This window comes from Balaenoptera physalus (assembly GCF_965194825.1).
Source record: "Balaenoptera physalus genome assembly, chromosome: 5".
In the NCBI taxonomy this organism is placed as follows: domain Eukaryota; kingdom Metazoa; phylum Chordata; class Mammalia; order Artiodactyla; family Balaenopteridae; genus Balaenoptera; species Balaenoptera physalus.
In genome coordinates, this window is record NC_138884.1 from 47370551 (window position 1) to 47389004 (window position 18454).

The 18454-nt window shown below is 37.1% G+C and overlaps 1 protein-coding gene across 3 annotated transcripts in view; it reads left to right on the top strand.

Moving 5' to 3' along the window:
* COPS4 (COP9 signalosome subunit 4) overlaps positions 1-13141 on the top strand; it is a 36631-nt gene extending 23490 nt beyond the window's left edge. For 2 of the 3 annotated variants that reach the window (XM_082463650.1, XM_082463651.1), the window contains 4 exons: positions 863-1033; positions 5500-5615; positions 7797-7881; positions 12620-13141. In XM_082463650.1, coding sequence (XP_082319776.1) covers positions 863-1033; positions 5500-5615; positions 7797-7881; positions 12620-12753 — 506 coding nt within the window. In that variant the 3' untranslated portion in view covers positions 12754-13141. The remainder of the gene's footprint in view (positions 1-862; positions 1034-5499; positions 5616-7796; positions 7882-12619) is intronic. The other variant, XM_082463652.1, reaches the window with a different exon arrangement.
* The last annotated feature ends 5313 nt before the right edge of the window (positions 13142-18454 follow it).

Sequence of the window (18454 nt, forward strand, 5' to 3'; positions counted from 1 at the left end):
TACATAAGTGACTTTTGCATCTGCAGATTTTGGTATTTACTGGGGGGGTGGTCTTGGAACCAATCCCCATTGGATACTGAGGGAATGATTGTATATCATAGTCTTCACAAATGAATATACAGTTGATCCTCATTATTCACAGATTCCATATGTGACTTTGCCTACTTCCTAAAATTTGTCACCCTCAAATCAGTACTCAAAGTACGATGCTTTCACAGTCATTTGCAGACATGTGCAGAGCAGCAAAAAATTTGAGTCCCCCTGTTTATGTTTCTAGCTGGGATCAAACAAGGCAATGTTCTACCTTGTTTCAGCTCTCATACTATAAACAAGTGTCCTCTTTGTGGTCTATTTAATATCACATTCTCCACATTTTCATGCATTTTGTTGGTGGTTTTGCTGTTCAAAATGGCCCCTAGCATAGTGCTGAAGTATTATCTTTTGTACTTAAGTGTGGGAAGTCTGTGATGTGCCTTTTGGAGAAACTACATGTCTAAAGTTAGGTAAGCTTAATTCAGGCATGAGTTATAGTGTAAGCCATGAATTCAATGTTAATGAATCAACAATATGTATTGAATATGGTGCCTTTAAACAGAAATACACAAAACAAGGTTACATATTGACCAGCTGACAAAAATGTTGTGACCAGAGGCTCATGGAACCTCACCCCACATATCCCCTAGGAGCAGGAGTTGAGTATTCACTAATACAGTGTTGGCAGCAAATGTATAGAACATAACTACCAGAAATAACGAGAATCAATCTGCATATTTTAGTAGGCAAAAATGGAGTCATAAAAAAGATTGTTTTTCATTGAAAAAACAGATTGTGAGAATATGTGATGCTCATTTGTTCCCCTTAGGACAGCAGCGTTCTCGGATGCTTGCTACTCTTTTTAAGGATGAAAGGTGCCAGCAACTTGCTGCTTATGGAATCCTCGAGAAAATGTACCTAGATAGGATCATCAGAGGAAATCAACTTCAGGAATTTGCCGCCATGCTGATGCCTCACCAGAAAGCAACTACAGCTGATGGTAATGATTACTTCTTATAAGTATGTGATAGGAAATACTGAGGTCACACTAGTAGAACATATGTTAAATTTGAAGCATCTTGATATCTTTCTGTAATATTTTTATGTAACACTTGATGATAAAAGAAGGAGTATTGACTGAAGATGAATATTATACACAGATATGAGTTTGAAGTTTAAGAGTAGCTCTATTGGAGAGCATTTCGTGGAATAAAGCATTTTTTGGAAAGTGTAAGAGCAGAAGAATTATAGGCTAGGCTTATAGTGCCTGGTTTTTTAAAGACTCAAACCATTTGATAAGTACCTTAATTAATCTTAAACATCAGTTTGTAACAGAGCATAATTATCCAGTCCTATTTTAGACAGAGCAAAATTTGGTACAATAGCTTGCCGGAGGTACTGAAGGGAAAGTGTTTCCAATAAGAATAGAACTTGGTGTCATGTTTCCTAGTATTTGCTTAAGTCAGACTGCCTTTGCTAGGAAAGAATTTTGTAATAGATGCTTGTTCATAACATCAATTATTTTATGTATGTTTATCTACAGAGGTTTTAAAGTAGCTTATAACAGTAACACACATGATAATAAAAATATAGATGTAGGCCACCAGAAACATAGAGAAGGTCAAGACAAACATGCAGATCTGTCAGACTCATCGCCTGGGATTCACTGTCATCCCATATGGAAGAGAATCTAGCTGTAAAGAATTATTTATGTAAGATTTGGCTGAAAGGTATATACCTCACCAGTCTTACTGCCCTGAGTTAAACCAGAGCATTGAAGCAATTATATTGACCTATAGAATTTCTTTTATTTACTTGTACTTTAAGAAACAAATCAATTGATTATTATCTTTCTGTCTAAAGGAGATATTTATTCTATAGGATATTCTTTATGCAGATCCTCAGAAAAATTCCTTTTCAGTCTTAGGATTAGTTGTGATTCTCCGGAGCAATTGATTTTTATCTTATTTAAACACTGTGAGTTGATAAACTGGTTGGTTTTCTTAATTTTAAAAAAAAATTAATTAATTTATTTTTATTTTCTGCTGCGTTGTGTCTTCGTTGCTGCGCGCGGGCTTTCTCTAGTTGCAGTGAGCGGGGGCTACTCTTCGTTGCGGTGCGCGGGCTTCTCATTGCGGTGGCTTCTCTTGTTGCGGAGCATGGGCTCTAAGTGCACGGGCTTCAGTAGTTGTGGCATGTGGGCTCAGTAGTTGTGGCTTGTGGGCTCTAGAGCACAGGCTCAGTAGTTGTGGCACACGGGCTTAGTTGCTCTGCGGCATGTGGGATCTTCCCAGTGTCGAACCCGTGTCCCCTGCATTGGCAGGTGGATTCTTAACCACTGCGCCACCAGGGAAGTCCCGGTTTTCTTAATTTGATGGGCTGCTAGAAAGTTTAAAAAATTAAACTTGTAGCCCACCTGTAATGTGTGTCTTTTGATTGTTGTTATTCTTTTTCTTTTTAACTTATAAATTTTCTTGTCTTCTGTGTATTCTCAGCAGCTTTAAATAAATTCTTTTGCAAGAAGATGTCTGACAAACAAAAGCTAGATAAATAAGAAAGAGTTTCCAGAATTGATGTAGTTGAGCTTCACATTTGACTTTGAGTTTTATGGCCATGAAAAAAAAAAAAAAGATAATGTCAGATAATTCTTTTCTCAAATGAGGGCTACTCACGAGGATCTCGGAGAATGCAAATGATTTTCAGATTTCTCATAGGAGACTATGTATCAATATATAGGACAGGCATTTTGTCTTCTTCCTCTTCCATTTTAGACTTTATTGCCTTCCTTATTTATCTTTCTTGGACATCTTTGTTTATTGTCATTACAACCCTAGGCTTGCAATCTTGAGACATAGTTTTGTTGTTGTTGTTATTACAATTCAGTGGTTTCAGTATATTCTCAGAGTTTTGGAATGTTACTACTAGTCTACTTTCTGCTCTATAGATTTGCCTGTTCTGGACATTTCATATAAATGGAATCATACAATATATGATCTTTTGTGACTGGCTTCTTTCACTTAACGTGATGTTTTCAAGGTTCATCCGTGCTGTAGTGTGCATCAGTACTTCATTCACTTTTATTGCCAAATAACATTCTGTTAACCACATTTTATTTCTTCATCAGTTAGGGGACATTTAGGTTATTTTCACTATTTGGCTATTAATAATACTGCTGTGAACATTCATGTAAAAGTTTTTGTATGGACATAAGCTTTTAATTCTCTTGGAGGTATATCTAGGAGTGGAAGTACTGGGTCATATGGTAACTCTATATTTAGTCTATCTAGGATCTGCCAGACTGTTTTCCAAAGTGGCTGCACCATTTTACATTCCTGCCAGCTGTGTGTGAGGGTTCCATTTTCTCCCACACTTGTTATATTATCTGTCTTTTTGATTTAGTCATCCTAGTGGGTATGAAGTGTGGTATCTTATTGCGGTTTTGATTTGCATTTCCCTGGGGGCTAATGGTGTTAAGCACCTTTTCATATGCTTATTGGCCACTTTTAAATTGGGTTATTTGTGCCTTTATTATTGAATTGTAAGAATTCTTTATATATTCTAGACCTTATTATCAGATAAATGATTTGCAAATATTTTCTCCCATTCTGTGTGTTGTTTCTTCACTTTGTTGATGGTATCTTTTGAAACACAAAAGTTATTAATTTTGATGAAGTCCAATTTATGTTTTTTCTTTTGTGGCTTGTGCTTACAGTGTTGTATCTAAGAAACCATTGCCTAATCCAAGGTTATGAAAAGTTGTTCTATTTTCTTCTATAAGTTTTATAATTGTAGCGCTTACATTTAGGTCTCTGATTCATTTTGAGTTAATTTTTGTATATGGTGTAAAGTAGGGGTCCAACTTTATTATTTTGCATGTGAGTATTCAGTTGTCCCAGCACCATTTGTTGGAAAGACTCTTATTTCCCCACTGAATTGCCTTGGCATCTTTGTTGACAATCAGTTGACTGTAAATGTGAGTTTATTTCTGGACTCTAAATTCTATTCCATTATTCTGTATGCCTGTCCTCATGCCAGTACCACACTGTCTTGGTTGCTGTATCTTTGTAGTAAGTTTTTTTTTTTTTAATTTTTAATATTTGGCTGCGTTGGGCCTTCGTTGCTTGCACGCGGGCTTTCTCTTGTTGCGGCGAGCGGGGGCTGTTCTTCATTGTGGTGCGTGGGCTTCTCATTGCAGTGGCTTCTCTTGTTGCAGAGCACGGGCTCTAGGTGCACAGTCTTCAGTAGTTGCAGCACGTGGGCTTCAGTAATTGCGGCATGTGGGCTCAATAGCTGTGGCTTGCAGGCTCTAGAGTGCAGGCTCAGTAGTTGTGGCACATGGGCTTAGTTGCTCTGCGGCATGTGGGATCTTCCTGGCCCAGGGATCGAACCCGCGTCCTCTGCATTGGCAGGCAGATTCTTAACCACTGTGCCACCAGAGAAGTCCCTTGTAGTAAGTTTTGAAATCAGAAAATTTGAGTCTTCCAACTTTGTTCTTTTTTAAAATTGTTTTGGCTTCTATGGATCCTTTGAATTTCCATATGGATTTTAAGATCAGCTTGTCAATTTCTGCAAAGAAGCCAGCTGGGATTGCACTGAATTTGTAGATCAATTTGGGGAGTCCTGCCATCTTAGCAATATTAAGTCTTCCATATTCTCCTGTTTATTTAGGTCTTTATATTGGAAAGTTGCTAAAAAAGTAGATCTTAAAAGTTGTCACAAGAAAAAAAATTATAAGTGTGTGAGGTGATGATGTTAATTAACTAAACTTATAGTGGTAATCATTTCACAATATATACATATATCAACTCACTATGTTGTACACCTTAAATGAATACAATGTTATATGTCAATTATATCTCAATAAAACTGGAAAGGAAAAAAAAAGAATTGGGTGAGCCACACCTTCAGGATGGGGCCTGAGGTACATAACTTTGTCAGGCCCTGTATTATCTTACTTAAGGGAGGATCCTGTGCCTGATATCTCATGAAGGGATCCTGCCTTCCAAACATTTCTCACGTTTGCCTCAGAGTAAAGTGCTTGTGAAGTGCCCAGGGGAATAGAGATATTTCCATTGAGCAGTATTTTTTGACTTATCAAGCTTACAAACAGCATGATTATTTGCATGATTGTTTTGCTGCTGCTTGCTAATAAAAGTATGTGCTTATAGAAAGAAAAGAAAAGTTAATGAAGTTGATAGCTAGTCCAAGGAAGCAAAATCCCAAACCCAGAGGATTAAATCTGTTCAGCTAGTTAATAACTACTTGCCAATCATTTTCTAAATGTTATTTGTATTTAACTGCATGTTATTCAAAATGTATCAAGGGATTTTGGTTACTTTTAAAATTTTGATAGGAATAAAGGCAATGATTATGAGTTAGTACATGCCTAGAAAATTTTTAACAAGATGCATCTGTTAAGAGTGTAAAACTAGTTTCAAAATTATAACATTCTTATTTATATTTAAGGTTCTAGCATCTTGGACAGAGCTGTTATTGAACACAATTTATTGTCTGCAAGCAAATTATATAATAATATTACCTTTGAGGAACTTGGAGCCCTTTTAGAGATTCCTGCAGCTAAGGTATTTTCTTATTTCCAATACATAAAAGGAAGTTAAGAGACTAAATTATTGACATAAAGAGAAAATAAAATATATACAGTTGGACCTCCATATCTGCGGATACAAAACTTGTGGATATTTTGGAGGAATATTTTGGAGGACCAACTGTATTCATTGTACTACTACATTTTATATAACGGTCTTGAGCATCCGTGGATTTTGGTATTCATGGGGGCTACTGGAACCAATCCCCCATGGATACCGAGAGACGACTGTAATTGATAAATATTGGCAGTTGCAACAAAAATATACATAAAAAGCCTAAGGTAAATGGAAATAAATTATTTGAATGTTAAAATAGTACTGTAATGGAATTGTCTTTGATTTTCTTTTTTTTTTTTTAAGTTGTATTTTATGGTAAAGTGACCTAGAATGGAAATCTTAAAGGGGTTCCAGGTTATGATATCCATTTTGTTAGAATATCTTTGTTTAGTATCTGTTTAAATCCACTTCATAGTGGTTTCTGATTTTTAACTAACATTTGATCTATGCCTTAATTCTTTTTTCTGCCCTAGATTGACTCAAAGTTTAAAAAGTTCATCTCTTTGAGAGAATGACTATGGTAATACTCTAGGCTATTCTACTGTAACTTCTGTGCTTGATTTAACTTAAGAAGTTGACTGAGTTATTAGGGAGTTAATTTTATTCTTAGTCATGCTAACGTTTGGTTGGCTATTTTTAAATTCCAAAAAAGTACCGGTTGTATTTAGAGGGTATTTCAGGTAACATCTATAAAACATTCTCTTAATTTTAAATAACAGTAAAAGCAAGCAATCAACCTTACTTTTACCTAACTTGTAGAACTTTTTTTTTTTTAACATCTTTATTGGAGTATAATTGCTTTACATTGTTGTGTTAGATTCTGCTGTATAACAAAGTGAATCAGCTATATGTATACATATATCCCCATATCCCCTCCCTATCTCACCCTCTAGGTGGTCACAAAGCACCAAGCTGATCTACCTGAGCTGATCTCCCTGTGCTATGCGGCTGCTTCCCACTAGCTATCTATTTTACATTTGGTAGTGTGTATATGTCAGTGCCACTCTCTCACTTCATCCCAGTTTACCCTTCTCCCTCCCTGTGTCCTCAAGTCCATTCTCTACGTCTGCGTCATTATTCCTGTCCTGCCCCTAGGTTCTTCAGAACCATTTTTTTTTTTAGATTTCATATGTATGTGTTAGCATACGGTATCTGTTTTTCTTTTTCTGACTTACTTCACTCTGTATGACAAACTCTAGGTCCATCCACCTCACTACAAAATTTGTAGAGCTTAAAGTCATGTAGTTATGGTCACATCCCCTTTTATCTGTTAGTGAAATTTTAATTTAGTATTTTCTAATACAATTCCTTTACGTGTACACATTCAACACACAGTAAAGGAAGTGGAACAATTTCGGAACCAAGGCTTCAGTTACCATTAAAAGATGCTTTCTTCTTAGGCTTTGAGGTATGATCCCTTGCTGAGACTAAGGCAAGTGAATATATTTTTAACAATAAATGCTAGTCACAGTCTGTTCAAGAGTGATTTAGGGTTGATTGTGAAGATGGTCAGAGTTACTAAAATGACTGTCACAACCCAGTTTGCTAAACAGACAGTGAACATGAAGTATTTCTTTAGGAATTAGGTAGAGGACCTTTTGCTCCCCTTTAATGGTCTTTTAAATCCTTTCGTTTCCCTTTTAAATTTGAGCATTATTCCTCCTTTCAATTTTTTCTTCAAAAATATTACTGTCTTAGAGAGTTTTGGGGGTGATAAATACTGTGAAAATTGAAATGAAATAAAATAAGAAAAGCTAGGGATTTTTTTGAGATGTGGATCCCAGTGAGAGGAAAAATTGTTAGTTTGATTTTGAGCAGAGAGCAAAGTTGGTTAGAAGGCTAGATTCTTGCTTAAAATCTTACAACAAGAAAAACAGATCCCAATTAACTTAAAATAATGGATTGTACCCAGAAAGAATTGGGGGGCTATAACAGGCAAATTTACAAGATTTACTCTTGTAATGAATGGCAGATGAACACATATGTAAAGCTTAGTGATGGGTAGCTAAACCAAGAGCTTTCATTTCTCTTGGTGAGAATATGTGAATAACTAGAAATGATAATTAAAGTGTCTAAGAATTTATTGTTTTTTTTAATCAGGCAGAAAAGATAGCATCGCAAATGATAACAGAAGGACGTATGAATGGATTTATTGATCAGATTGATGGAATAGTTCATTTTGAAAGTAAGAAGTTTTGCTTGTTTATATCATAATGAAATGGCAATGAACTGTTGTATATTTGTGATTAAAACATGTTGAGCAATTTCCTTTGGCCCAGAATTTTACTACTGGAATGAGCTTATTTCCCAAAGAAATAATTTAAAATAATTTTTATGAACTTATATTCGTGAATCTAATTAATGCAGCATTTTCTATGCCGTGGAAAAATTTGAAACTGGAATTGTTATATTAGTTCACTCATTTACTCACCAAGCATTTATTGACCACATACCGTGTATTGGGCATGTAGAAATGACAGTTGCATTTCCTGTTCAGCAGCTCACTAAACTGATGAAGGCAGACAGGTAAGTAGATCTCTTGTCTTTCTCATTGTTTAATACCTCCTCAGCCCTACTTCCCACCTCATTTATGCCCTGGACCTTACCCAGAACCATTCCACTTGTACAGTTTTAATTTGAAGTATCCCACTCTGACCATGATCTTTTCCTAGCCTTTCTAGTGGTCTTTCTCAGGCACTTCTACCTTACCTCTTCCTTGACTGCATTGGAGCCTCTGGTCTATTGACTTTCACTTTCTTTCAGTCAGCTCAGCCCTTTTTTAACCTTTACTGTTCTTCCTATCCAGCTTAGATTTCATGATTCATCATGAATCATGAAATCAGGATTTCAATCATTTTCATGATTCAGTTACTCTTTTACAGATGCCCCAGAACACTTGCCTGCGAACTTTTTGTTCCTGCTGTCCAGCAAAACTTCACCTTGAATGAACCCATTCTCCATCTTTTCCATGCCTGTACTTGAGTAACTAACTAACGTTGCTGGAGAAGAGTCAGAGCACCAGACAGATTGATGCCACTGCAAAATTCAAGGTCCTGAATTCTCGACGCTGCCTGGGATTCTTGATACATTTCTCTAGTCCACTTTTTCCCTACTCTGCAATGACTATTTCAGATTTCATTTTCCTAAACCTCTGACTTTTCTCCTCCTTCACTCTCTGTTCACTATAGATCTAATTCTGTCTTTTTCTTCTTTCGTGTTATATGGGAGATGGTTTCCATCTCTCTCCCCAGTTCTTCCTCTTGCACTTTGGATCCCTTCTCTGAACTCTGCCACTCCCTGCTCCAAAAAAGAAATCTTTTTTAGGAACCTGAGCTTAGCAATTATTTTGTCTATTTTCATCCTTTCTTTCTCTGTTGGCTTCTTTTTATCAATATTTAAACATGGTCAGGTCTCTTCCATTTTAACAAAAATCCTTTTATCTTTCAGGCTTCATCTTGACTTTTCCGCATATTGAATAGGGTTGATCACTCACTCCTTTCTGAGTGCCCCCGCCCCTTCTTGACTTCTTTCATCTCCTTCACCCTGTTCTCCTGTTTTCCCTCCTATCTCTCCAGGTATTCTTCCCAGTTGTCTTTGTAGATTCTATAGTGCTTTAAGTTTAAATATTGGGGTTGCTCAGGACATGCTCCTCGGCCTTTTTCTCCTCACTCTGTTGTTACCCTAGGTAATCTCACCTATTCCCATTGATTCAGTTACCATCTCTATGCAGACAGCGCTTAGATTTCTAGTGTAAATCTCCCTTCTGAGTCCCAGATTCAGCGGCTCTAATTGACTAATAGGTGTTTCCCACCTGATTGCTTCGTGGGCTTCTCTGAATGAATATACCCCAAACTGAATTCACTATCTCCCCCACTGCCTGCCTCCCAAAGCAGCCAGCCAGCCAGCCAGAAACTACACTGTTCACTTTCTCCAGCATTCCTTACCCTTGACCCCTTCTCTTCTTCACTGCCCAGAATCCTTCGAATTTTACCTCCTAGTGTATCTGGAATCCATGGTCTTTTCTTCATTTCTTACTGTCACCAGCCTGTTCTGAACCCCCGAAACCCTTCTGGGCTTAAGAAATAGCCTTTTAGCTTTTTTTTTTTTTTAATTTATTTTTTATTTTTGGCTGTGTTGGGTCTTCGTTTATGTGCGAGGGCTTTCTCTAGTTACGGCAAGCGGGGGCCACTCTTCATTGCGGTGCGTGGGCCTCTCACTATCGCGGCCTCTCTTGTTGCGGGGCACAGGCTCCAGACTCGCAGGCTCAGTAGTTGTGGCTCACGGGTCTAGTTGCTCCGCAGCATGTGGGATCTTCCCAGACCAGGGCTTGAACCCGTGTCCCCTGCATTGGCAGGCAGATTCTCAACCACTGCGCCACCAGGGAAGCCCAAGCCTTTTAGCTTTTTTTTCTCATATCTACAATAGCTCCTTTCTAGTCCAGTTGCCCTAGTAGAGCCAGAGGGATTGTGATCTTTTAAAAATGCGAACAAACAGAAAAAAGAAATAAAAACCAAATTATTAAATGTTACTCTCTTCCTTGACATGCTGATGAATGGCTTCCCCATTGCTTGTAGAGTAAGATTCGACAAAGTCTCCAAAAGGTCCTGCGTGATCCTTTATGGTTTTCTCTTTCCAGTCCAGCTCACAGGACTTTTTGTTTTTTCCAGCATTGTAAATTCTTTCCCACTTTAAACATTCCAAAATAGTCATCACTCTCCACAAGCAGCCTCTCCAGCCATCTTCTATTTGTCCCCATGTCTTAGTTTGAACAATGTTAATCAATAATGATTTTCCTGACTTCCCAGGTTAGGTATGGCTTTAAGTTATACGTTCTTGTCACCCTGAATTTCTGAATTTGTCTAAATGTCTGTTTCTGTTTACCAAGCTCAGCTTCCTAGTGATAGATATTAAGTGTTTCTTGTTCTCCATGGTATATCCAACATCTTTTCCAGTGCCCTGCACGTTGTAAGTGGGAAATAAATAATTATTGAATGAGCAAACACAGTATATGATGAATAGTATAGCAGAGGCGTCACCAAGTAAACACAATTTAAATTAACATATACCAACTTGATAGAATATGGGATGTTTTACTTTCTAATTTTAAAGTACATAGTGTTCTATGAAGTGGTTTTTGTTTGTTTTTGTTTGTTTGTTTGGGGTTTTTTTGGCCACACTTCGTGGCACGTGGAACTTCCCTGACCAGGGATCTAGCCCATGCCCCCTGCAGTGGAAGCTCAGAGTCTTAGCCACTGGACCACCAGGGAAGTCCCAAAGTGATTTTGTTTTTTTTTTAAGTTAATGTACCGTGAATATATTTGCAAGTCACTAGATATAAATCTAAGTTATTTGTTTTAATAGCTGTATAATATTTCGTGGAGTTCAACTATTCACCTGTTGATGGACATTCAGGCAGTTTCCTTGTGCGTACCTTTATATACTGGGACACTTAGTTCTATACAACAGAGTCTCAGAAATTGCATACTTTGCATCAGAGGATATATGTGTTTTGATTCTTAATAGCTACTGCTAGTTTGCTTTCCAGAAAGGTGTAGCCATTTACACTTCCACCAATATGAGAGAATGAATCTTTAAGAACTGGATATTATTCTTCTTTTTATCTTTTGCCAATTGTTGGGGAGAAAATACTATGTTATTGTTTTATTGTGCATTTCCTTGGCACTAGTGAAGTTTAATATCTTTCCATGTATTGGCCATTAGTATTTCCTTTTCTGTGAATTCATGTTAGTTTTTCTTGTCTATTTCCTTCCTTCCCCCTCCACACCTTTCCTATCTGTGTTACAGATATTTTTCTCTTTCTGTCAGTTGTGTTTCTGTAACGCAATGCATACCATAAACACATTTAAAAGCTCTTTTGCAGCCAAATATGTCCATTTTTAGTTTTATGGCTTTTGTGTTTTCTGTATTGATTAAGAAAGTCTCCCTCATTTTGGGATAAAATTAATATTTTCCTAAAATTTCTTCTAATATTTTATTTATTGTTTTATATTTAGAAATTTAATCTGTCTGCAGTTCATTTTTGTGTATAATTTTAAGGCATGGTGTAGTTGTTTTTTTTTTTTAAAGATGGATTGCCAATTATGCAAATATCATTTATTAAATGAAACATCCTTTCTGATCTTTGGCGTATATTAGGTTCCACATATATGTTCGGATCTATTTCTGTACTCTATTTGGTTCCATTGATCTGTAACAATATTAGGTAATAAATTTATAGTAAGTTTTACTGTTAGTAAAGCAATCCCTATTCCTCCACTGCTATTTTTTAATTGAGTTGAAATTCACATAACATGAAATTAATCATTTAAAAGTGAAAAATCCAGTAACATTTAGTATGTTTACAATGTTAATGCAACCACCATCTCTACCTAGTTCCAGAACATTTTCATCTTCCCAAAAGGAAATCCCATGCCCCTTAAGCAATTACTCCTCATACCTCTCTCCCCAACCCCTGGCAACCAATTTCTATTCTGTCTCTATGGATTTACCTGTTCTGGATATTTGATATGAATGAAACCATACAATATGTGACCTTTTAGCTTCTTTCACTTAACGTAGTGTTTTCAAGTTTCACTTTCGCCAGTAGGTGGCAGTGTCTTATGAAGCAGTAAACATTGGTGAGGAAACAGTTGGCCTCAGTGAAGTTGTCTGTCTTATTGCTGCGGTTGAGGTGGTTTGGTTGGTTGGTTTTATTTTGTGTGTGTTTTTTTGTTTTGTTTTGTTTATACTTTGTGCCAGTGATTGGGGTACTTTTCTTAGCTATTTCTTAATTAGCTTAATTTCATTAACTAAGATCTTTGGAGTAAACTTTAAAAATCAATGTTACTGTATTTCTAACTCAACATTCACTGTGGTTGCAAAGGAGTAATTTCAACTTTGTACATTATTCCTTTTTTCTTTAGCACGAGAAGCCCTGCCAACATGGGACAAACAGATCCAATCGCTTTGTTTCCAAGTGAATAACCTTTTGGAGAAAATCAGTCAGACAGCACCAGAATGGACAGCACAAGCCATGGAAGCCCAGATGGCTCAGTGAATCCTTGCAGACCTTCTGTGCACATTACATCTTTTTCCATGTTGTACAGATTAATTTCACTATCTCTCAAAAGCATTTGCATCATGACCTTACATATTTCAATCCCTTTTATGCTGGATTCAATTTAAAGAAGACATTATTAGAGCAGGAAGTACAAGCATTTAAAAATATGTAGTTCCCATTTATTCAGGGTCTCTGTATCAGGCTAACTCAGATGTCTTGAAAGCTTTTTCTTTAAACAGAGTAAGTGAAGTATCTGTGGCTAAAAAGTTTGGGATTTGTGATAACTTTGTAGTTACGTAAAACTTAAGTGCTTTGTGCCTCTCCACATGTGGTTATTCTAATAAATGGAGAAGTGAGCCAAATAAAAGTAGTACTTTGTTTTTAATTAGTGAACAGTGTTTTGTTCCTTTTTCCTTTCAATTAAGCAGACAATTATTTATACCATATGCAGGAAATGCAAAGATAAGCCAAAAAGCCTGTTCTCCAGGCATTCACAGAGTCACAGAGCTAAGAGTCAGTATATGAAATACTTGTAGTTTTACAAAGTACTAGAGTACACAGGCAGGAGCTTTTCATTTAGCAGAGAGAGATCAGGGAAGACTCCTCAGAGAGGATTATTTCAGCCTTGCTTTATAGTGAAAACAGGGAAGAACTTTTAAAAAAGAGTTTGTAGGCAATTACCAGTTTCAGCTCCAGCATATAAGGAGCTGAAGTCATCACTCCATCCTCACAGCAAGACACATCCCGCAACATTCAAGGACAGATGGGTAATGTAAGCAGACAGATTGAAATTTCAGAACTATAAAATTTAAAAAAATATAGTTGATATGCTAAGAGAGGATGGAGAAAATGGAATCATAAGAAAAAGGCTGAACAGGCAGAAAAATCAATGCCTTTTCTTAGATCCGACGGAGAATTGAGGTCATAGGGCAAACCACCACTCCCAAACTGCAGAAACAGACAGATAGAATCACATTAGAGATCAGCTTACCAGGAGCAGACCCGCTTGGGCCAGTAACTGATATGAACAGTGAAATGGTAACTTTGACAAATTACTGGATGCCAACTGGCTTGACAGTTAAAAACCCCACTCTTAGGACAACCTCCACACTTTATAGATTTATCTCCAGGAACCCCACCAAGTTCTCATGATTAAGATCAGTGATCCCCTTGTGTTTCAGGGGAGGAGAAGGTAACTATTTTGAAATACACCCAGATCATTTTCCATGACAAAGGCCTGCCCTCTGAAGGAAATTACTCTACCAGAGCCTTATCTCACCTGGGGAAAAGCAAGTTAGACAATTTCAGCCCCCTTTAGCCTTCTTATATCATGGGAGAAGAGAAAAAAATGTCTAAGAAATACTTTTGAAGGTCACAGCCCAGGGACCCAGGCCAAATAAAAGACAGAGATAGATATAAGATGATTGAATGCTTCCCAAATACCCTTCCACCATGACAACAGAGTTCCAGTGTAGTATCTGTGGAGTATGACAGAGCTCCAAGACAGACTCTTTAAGAAAGAATTCTTAGGGAAAAAACACAACAGGGAAGAAGACAAAACAACAAGGAAAATAGAGGAAACAAGCCTCTGCCACTTAGAGCTACAGAAAACGTTAAGTACTGCCTAGCTCCTATCTAGATTAACATAAAACCTTACAATAAAAGCCTAATTGCCTCAGTTCCTATGTCCTGATACGTCATGTCTGGCCTCCAATCAAAAAAATTACGAAGGATGATAAAAGGCAAGAAAAAGCACAATTTGAAAAGACAAATCAAGCATGAGAACCAGACTCAGATATGGCGGGGATGTTGAAATTCTCAGAACAGAACAGAAATTTAAAACAGCTGTGTTTAATTTGCTAAGGGCTCTCATGGAAAAAGTAGACAACATGCAAGGACAGATGGGTAATATAAGCAGACAGATTGAAGTTTCGGAACTGTAAAATTTTTTAAAATATAGTTGATAGCTAAGAGGATGGAGAAAATGGAATCATAAACTGCTCAGTTAAAATCAGAGCGTCAACAATAGAGTGTCAAAATACATGTGGCAAAAACTGATAGAACTGCAAGGAGAAGTAGACGAGTCCACTACTATATTTGGAGACTTCAATACCCGTCTATCAACAATGGACAGATTCAGCAGGCAGAAAAGTAGTAAGGACATAGTTGAACTCAACAGCACCATCAATCGACTGGATCTAATTGTTATTTCTAAACCACTTCATCCAACAACAGCAGAGTACACTCAAGCTCACATAGAACATTCACCAAGGTAGACCACAGCCTGGGCCATAAAACACACCTTAAAAAGTTAAAAAGAATAGATATCCTAAAATGTATGCTTTCAGACCACAATGAAATGAAACTGAAAATCAATAACAGAAAGATACCTGGAAATTCCCTCAAAACCTGGAGATTAAACAACATACTTTGGGACTTCCTTGGTGGTCCAGTGGTAAAGAATCTGCCTTCCAATGCAGGGGACGTGGGTTTGATCCCTGGTTAGGGAACTAAGATCCCACATGCTGTGGGGCAGCTAAGCCCACGTGCCTTAACTAGAGAGTCCGCATGCCACAAACTACAGAGCCCACAAGCCCTGGAGCCTGTGCGCCGCAACTTGAGAGATGCCTGTGAGCCACAGTGAAGAGCCCTCGTACCGCAACGAAAGATCCTCCATACCGCAACGAAGATCCCACATGCTGCAACTAAGAGCTGATGCAGCCAATAAATAAATAAATAAAAAATAAACAACATACTTCTAAATAACATATGGATTAAAGAAGAAATCTCAAGAGAAATTTAAAAATATTTTGAACTAAATGAAAATGAAAATACAACTTATCAAAATTTGTGGGTTGCAGTGAAAGCAGTGCATATCTTAGGAAAGAATAAAGATCTAAGATCAATAATTTAAGCTTCCACATTAGGAAACTGGAAAAAAAGCAAATTAAATCCAAAGTAAGCAGAAGGGAAGAAATAATAAAAATTTTAATAGAGTGTAAATCAGTGAAACTTGAAAACAAGAAGCTGATAAAGAAAATCAATGAAACCAAAGTCTGGTTCCTTGACAAGATCAATAGAATTGATAACTCTAGCCAGACTAAGATAAAAAGAGAAGACAATTACTAATATCAGGAATGAAGGGGGCCATCACTACAGATCCTATGAAGAATAGAAGGATAATTAAGGAATAATATGAACAACTCTGTGCTGACAGATTTGATAACCTAGATGAAATGGACCAATTTCTTTGAGAGACATAATCTACCAAAAGTCTCACAAGAAGAAATAATCTAAATAGGCCCATATCTATTAAAAAATTTTAATCAATAATTAATAACCTTCCATGACAGAAAGCACCAGGCCCAGATGGGTTTACTGGTGAATTCTATCAAACATATAAGGAAGAAATCACACCAACTCTCTATAATCTCTTTTGGAAAATAGAAGCAGAGAACACATCTTAATCCATTCTATGAGGCAAGCATCACCCTTCCACCAAAAGCAGATAAAGACATTACAAGAAAGGAAAACTGCAGTCCCATATCTATCATGAACATAGATGCAAAAATTCTTAACAAAATATTAGCGAATCAAATCCAGCAGTACAGGAAAAGAATTATACACCATGACCAAGTGGGATTTATTCCAGGTGTGTAAATTGGCTCAACATTCAAAAATCAGTTAATGTAATCCATCACATCTACAAGCTAAAGAAGAAAAATCATTTGATCACATCAATAGGTACAGAAAAAGCATTTTACAAAATCCAACACCTACTCATGATAAAAACTTTCAGCAAACTAGGAATACAGGGGGAACTTCCTCAATTTAATAAGGAACATGTACAAAAAACCTATAGCTAACATCATAATGGTGAGAAACTAGATTGCTAGATTCTTTCCCCCTAAGATCAGGAACAAGGTGAAGTTGTTTGCTCTCACCACACTTTTTTTTTTGGCCATGCCTCATGGCTTTCCGGATCTTAATTCCCTGACCCACACCCTTGGCAGTGAAAGTGCAGAGTCCTAAACACTGGGAATTCCCTCACCACTCCTATTAAACTTTGTACTGGAAGTCCTAGGTAATGCAATAACTCCAGAAAAGGAAATTAAACTTTAAATACAGACTGGGAAGGAAGAAATAAAACTATATTCAAAGTTGACATGATTATGTAGAAAATCCCAAGGAATCAAAAAAAAAAATTTCCAGCAAATAATAAGCAGTTATAGCAAAGTTGCTGGATACAAGGTTAATATACAAAAGTCAGTTTCTTTCCTATATATATAACAATGAAAAGCTGGAATTTGAAATTTGAAAAAAGTATGTGTGTTGAACGTAGGGAAAATAGGGAATTTGTAGAGTGAAAAAATAGTGGGAGAATAGGCTAACGAGTTAGATTGAGGTTATATTGTGGAGCACCAGGGAAATTTTTTTAGGATGTTTACAGTTTACTCATGGCAAGCTGTGTATAGGATGGATTGGAGAGAAGGCAATGGGAGCTGGGGTTACTAGAGGCAGAGAAACTTGTTCAGGAGCTACAAATGTGAGTCTCCAAAGACATAATTAGGGCTTGGACTACATCCATGGCAGTGCAGACAAAGAAAAGAGGACAGATTAATTCATTCAATAAATGATTTCAGTATGTATCTACTAGGTATCAGGCATTGTTCTAGGCACCACAGATACAGCAACAAACAAAATAGATCATCCACTGGGGGTTTTAAGTGGAGTTTAAATGACAGAAGTTGGTGTTGGATTAGATGTGAGGAGAAGGGAGAATGGTATGCTGAGACAGTTCAGGTTTCACTGATATCTAGATTTCTCCCTCACCTTAAACAACTGAGTGGTAATATCTTTTGACCTGTTGTGTAGAGAAGGGGTAGGGCACATCCAGATTGACTTGTTTAGTAGGCAGCTGAAGAGACATTCTGAAGATCAATAGTAAGGGCGAAACTAGGAATACAGTCCTCCTTGGTGTATAGGAGACGTCTGAAGACACGGGAGTAGAGGACTCTAAGAAGAACATGAGTTGTAAAAGGAGTGGACCCAGGAAAGAACCTTGCAAAGCACCTACATCTATAAGGCCAGTAAAGAAGGGCAAAACACTCAAGTTTGTTGAATGCCTCTTAAGTTCCAGGTGCTTTTACATTTTATCTCACTGACATTTCACAGTATACTTATAGTGAAATATCTACTTATAGTAGATAGTTTTGCCTCCCCCAACCCCCCACTCCAACAAATGAAATGGACTCAGAAGTGTAGGAGGAGAACGAAAGGAAATTAGGAAGTGAGATTTTCATCAGGGTACAATGTTGCAGAGGATCAAACAGGATGAGAAATGTGAAAAAAATAGTTTCTTCACACATTTATCCATCAATATTTAACCAAAATTGAATCATATTGAATTGATAATTGAATTTTTATTACTTGCTCTGATACTTCATATCCAAAAGAGAAAGAAAATCAATAACACAACAATGAAACCATCAGGTATGCAGTTGGGAAGCAGAGCATAGTGTATTGTTGCTTTGTCAGCATTGATAATGCTTATAGATACTGTGAAAAGGAGCAAAAGTGTTGGCTAAATGTACCACAAATGTCTTAGAATAGTTGTCTGTAGCCGTTTTCTCTATCTCTTAAACTTCTTAGAGGAAAGAGACCTGAGTAGCTGTGGACCGAAATCTCCTGTTAGGAA